Source organism: Lolium perenne, chromosome 1 (assembly GCF_019359855.2).
Source record: "Lolium perenne isolate Kyuss_39 chromosome 1, Kyuss_2.0, whole genome shotgun sequence".
Lineage (NCBI taxonomy): Eukaryota > Viridiplantae > Streptophyta > Magnoliopsida > Poales > Poaceae > Lolium > Lolium perenne.
The window spans coordinates 66,918,002-66,921,902 of NC_067244.2; the positions used below are offsets into that span (position 1 = coordinate 66,918,002).

The 3,901-nt window shown below is 58.3% G+C and overlaps 1 protein-coding gene across 1 annotated transcript; it reads right to left on the bottom strand.

Moving 5' to 3' along the window:
• Positions 1–1,935: 1,935 nt before the first annotated feature.
• On the bottom strand, positions 1,936–3,699 carry LOC127295922 (protein GRAVITROPIC IN THE LIGHT 1-like). Its single transcript, XM_051325954.2, has one exon. It carries the CDS (start codon positions 3,534–3,536, stop codon positions 2,112–2,114), a length of 1,425 nt encoding a protein of 474 aa, XP_051181914.1. The 5' UTR covers positions 3,537–3,699; the 3' UTR covers positions 1,936–2,111.
• Between the last annotated feature and the right edge of the window lie 202 nt (positions 3,700–3,901).

A 3,901-nucleotide genomic window follows, 5' to 3' on the forward strand; every position in this document is an offset into this window, starting at 1 on the left:
TGTTTTATCCCTAGTGGCAACAGCACATCCACATCCACAACCTTAGAACTTTCTGTCACTGTCCCAGATTTAATGGAGGCATGAACCCACTATCGAGCATAAATACTCCCTCTTGGAGTTACAAGTAAAAACTTGGCCAGAGCCTCTACTAATAACGGAGAGCATGCAAGATCATAAACAACACATAGATAATAGATTGATAATCAACATAACATATCATTCACTATTCATCGGATCCCAACAAACGCTACATGTAGCATTACAAATAGATGATCTTGATCATGTTAGGCAGCTCACAAGATCTAACAATGATAGCACAATTAGGAGAAGACGACCATCTAGCTACTGCTATGGACCCATAGTCCAGGGGTGAACTACTCACACATCACTCCGCCGGCGACCAGCGCGGAGAAGAGTCCTCCGGGAGCTGATTCCCCTCTCTGGCAGGGTGCCGGAGGCGATCTCCTGAATCTCCCGAGATGGGATTGGCGGCGGCGGCGTCTCTGGAAGGTTTTCCGTATCGTGGCTCTCGGTACTGGAACTATTATCGACGAAGGCTTCTTATAGGCGAAGAGGTAGGTTTAGGGGCGACGCGAGGGACCCACACAGTAGGCCGGCGCGGCCAGGGCCTGGGCCGCGCCGCCCTAGTGTGGCGTCGCCTCGTCGCCCCACTTCGTTTCTTCTCCGGACTTCTGGAAGCTTCGTGAAAAAATAAGATCCTTGGCGTTGATTTCGTCCAATTCCGAGAATATTTCCTTACTAGGATTTCTGAAACCAAAAACAGCAGAAAACAGCAACTGGCTCTTCGGCATCTCGTTAATAGGTTAGTGCCGAAAAATGCATAAATATGACATAAAGTATGTATAAAACATGTGTGTATCATCATAAAACAAGCATGGAACATAAGAAATTATCGATACGTTGGAGACGTATCAGTAACCTCACCACCGAAGATAAGAGGTAAGCAGAAGCAGTTTCTGGGTTGCAACCAAATAACAGCGGCGCTGTTCTAGACTACTAGGAGGCCTGAACCGACCTACCAAACGGGCACAGCCCAAATCTCCACGGAGCCAAAAAAATTCTATGCAGACCACCAAACAACGTGGCTTTTATGGCTCATGACCCATCTACAACGCACAGGGCCTTCTTCCTACTGCGCTAGTGGTGCAGAAAAGTGATGCAGAAAAGTGATGCAGCATACCAAACGCAGCATACCAAACGCGCCCAAACACACGTTTTGTCGTCTCAATGCATACTAGAAAACCCATTCATTGTTGGCAACCAAACGCGCCCTCATGTCATGACTCATGTGCGATGTGATGAAATTCTTGCACGGATCCATCATCGCGCCGGGTCTACTACGTTTGGACACGGTTGACAATAGCGGCGGAACCATTGTCAGTGCACGCGCCGAATCACACTGTGCAGCAGCAGGGCCCTGTGCATCGGATTGTGAGCCTCTCTCTGACGCACTGTAGCGCATGTGGCCGTTGGATTGGATCGCTCAGGCTCAGGCCGTCAGGCGGCGGTGTGTCCGTAGCGCTGAAAATCTGGGACGTCGATGCATGATCGGACGGACCACGTCACGTAGCGCTCACCCCTGCTGGGCACGCGCGCACGGACCACGCTGCCCGGCCTGCTGCAGCAGCTGCAGCTTGCATCGAGCAACAGTGCTGCACCGAACGAATCCAAGTGTTATATAGTGCAGATTTGTTTGCCCACGCTTTACCTGAGATCCATTCTGCCTGACTATATGGGGTTCATGTGCCTTCCCCCGTTCCATGTACGCATTCATCTTTTGCCAAACCCTTTCCAGGCTTTTTAGGCCAAGATCAAGTGGAATGTACACGCATTTTTGATCTACACCAGCTCGCTCTCGACATGGGAGAAAGCTCCTGTAAGATTCAATCTCATTTGGACCATGCTGCCCAGTCGAAAGGCAACAAAATTGCGATTTACCTTGTGCTCATTTTGGTACATCGATTGATACATAGATACATTATGCATACATTCCCCGCCGCCCTTGAACCCGCGGTACGTCCAGCCCTGCCGCCGGCCGGAGACCTTGCCGCCGACCGGAATGTACTCTGCTATGACCGGTGTCTCCGACGTCACGTATGCCGCGCCGGCCGCGAGAGGTACACTCGGCATTGCATCACCGACCGCCCGACTTTGAACCCCGGCACCACGGTGAACCCGACGACGCGGTTGCCGGCCGGAGCAGGCGCCGTCCAGCCACCGTCCTCGCCGTCCGTGTCGCTCACGCCCTCCATGTACACCTCCGAGAACCGCTCCCCGGGCCGCGCCTGGAAGACGGACGCGCCGCCGTCGAACGCGAAGAACAGGCAATGCAGCAGCCACACGCGCCGCGCCATCTCCGCGAACTCTCCGAACCACGCGGTCTCCGTCAACGCCGCGCCGCGCTGCCTCCCGAAGGACGCCGCCTCCATCCGCTCGTGCACCACCGACGAGTACCTGTCCCGCAGGAACCCGCCGAGCGCGCCCCGCCGCGCGGCCGCCGGAGCCGACTGGAGCTCCGCGAACTCCTCGAAGAAGCGGCGCCGGTCGTAGCCGCCCCGGTTTTCCAGGCAGCTCAGACCCAAGTCCCTCCGGTGGAACCCCGCGAACATCTTCAGCGCGACGTAGGACTCGAGCGCGAACACAGCGTCCCCCGAGCGGCGCAGCGGGACGCCCGGGTGCACCGCCGCCGCCGCCGCGGCGGGGTCCCACCCGGCCAGCCGCATTTCGTCGAGCATCGACCTCGCGAACGACCGGACGGACTTCACGGCGTGGCGCAGCGCGGCGCCGAAGTGGGCCGCGCTGAGGCCGGAGAGGTGGAGCCCGTCGAGCGCCGCGAGGGTGCGGCCCGGGCGGACGCGCTCCTCCAGGGCGCGCGCCGAGCGGAGCTCCTCCGCGAGCTCGCGCCGGGCGCGCTCCGCGGCGGCGTCCCGCGCCCGCAGCTCCGCCTCCAGCTTGCGCGCCGTGATCTCGTAGGTCCGGATGAGGTGCCGCCGCTCGTCCGCCAGCGCGGCCGCCGCGGGGCCCGCCGCCGCGTCCCTCACGGCGCCGGCCGGGTCCCTGACGTACCGCCGCTTCTGGTCCGACAGCTTGCCGAGCTCCGCGACCAGCGCGGCGTCGCCCTGCTGTATAGCGTCAGCGTCGTAGGGGTGCTGCGCGAGCTGCAGCTGCGCGTACGACGCCTTCACGGCGGACACTCCGGCGAACAGGCTCGCGACGAACGCGTGCGCGTCCGCCGCCGGCACCGGCACAGGCGGCTGCCGCGGCGGGCCGTTCTTCCCCGCCGCGCTCTTGAAGAACGCGTCCAAGGAGTAGGCGGCAGCCATGTTCCCGGAGAGCTTGAGCTTGCTCAGCGAGTTCATGGAGCTGTCCAGCGACTCGTCGTAGACGTCGCTGGCAACAGAGTAGGCCACGCTCGACCCCGCCGACGACCCCTTGCGGCGGAGGAGCCTCGTCAGCCTCCGCGCTAGCCCCCACGACTTCTGCTGCGGCACCTCGGCCGCCATTAGCGTCTCCATTGCTGGTCCTGCTGCTGCTTGGTACACTCCTCAAGAGCTTGGCTTCCCTGTGTGACTGTATGTGGAGAGAAGAAGAGTAGAGTGGAGGGAATGGGAGTAGAATAATTAGCGCGGTGTGGGTATGGTGTACGAAGGAGTATGGGGCTGTCACAGAGGAATTAATAGAGTAATTAGGGATGCTGTCATGCACCCTGTCGTGATTATTTTAACTTGTCTGTCGACTATGGTACAGATGGGGCGTGTTTTTCCTTCTTTATTTCGCAGGTTTTTTGCTTAGAGAGGAAGAAGGCACACCGCCGTGATTACTCTCTTCTTGTTTAGTCCTACTCGTACTACTTTTGGGGTTTACTCTTTTGTTTACATTT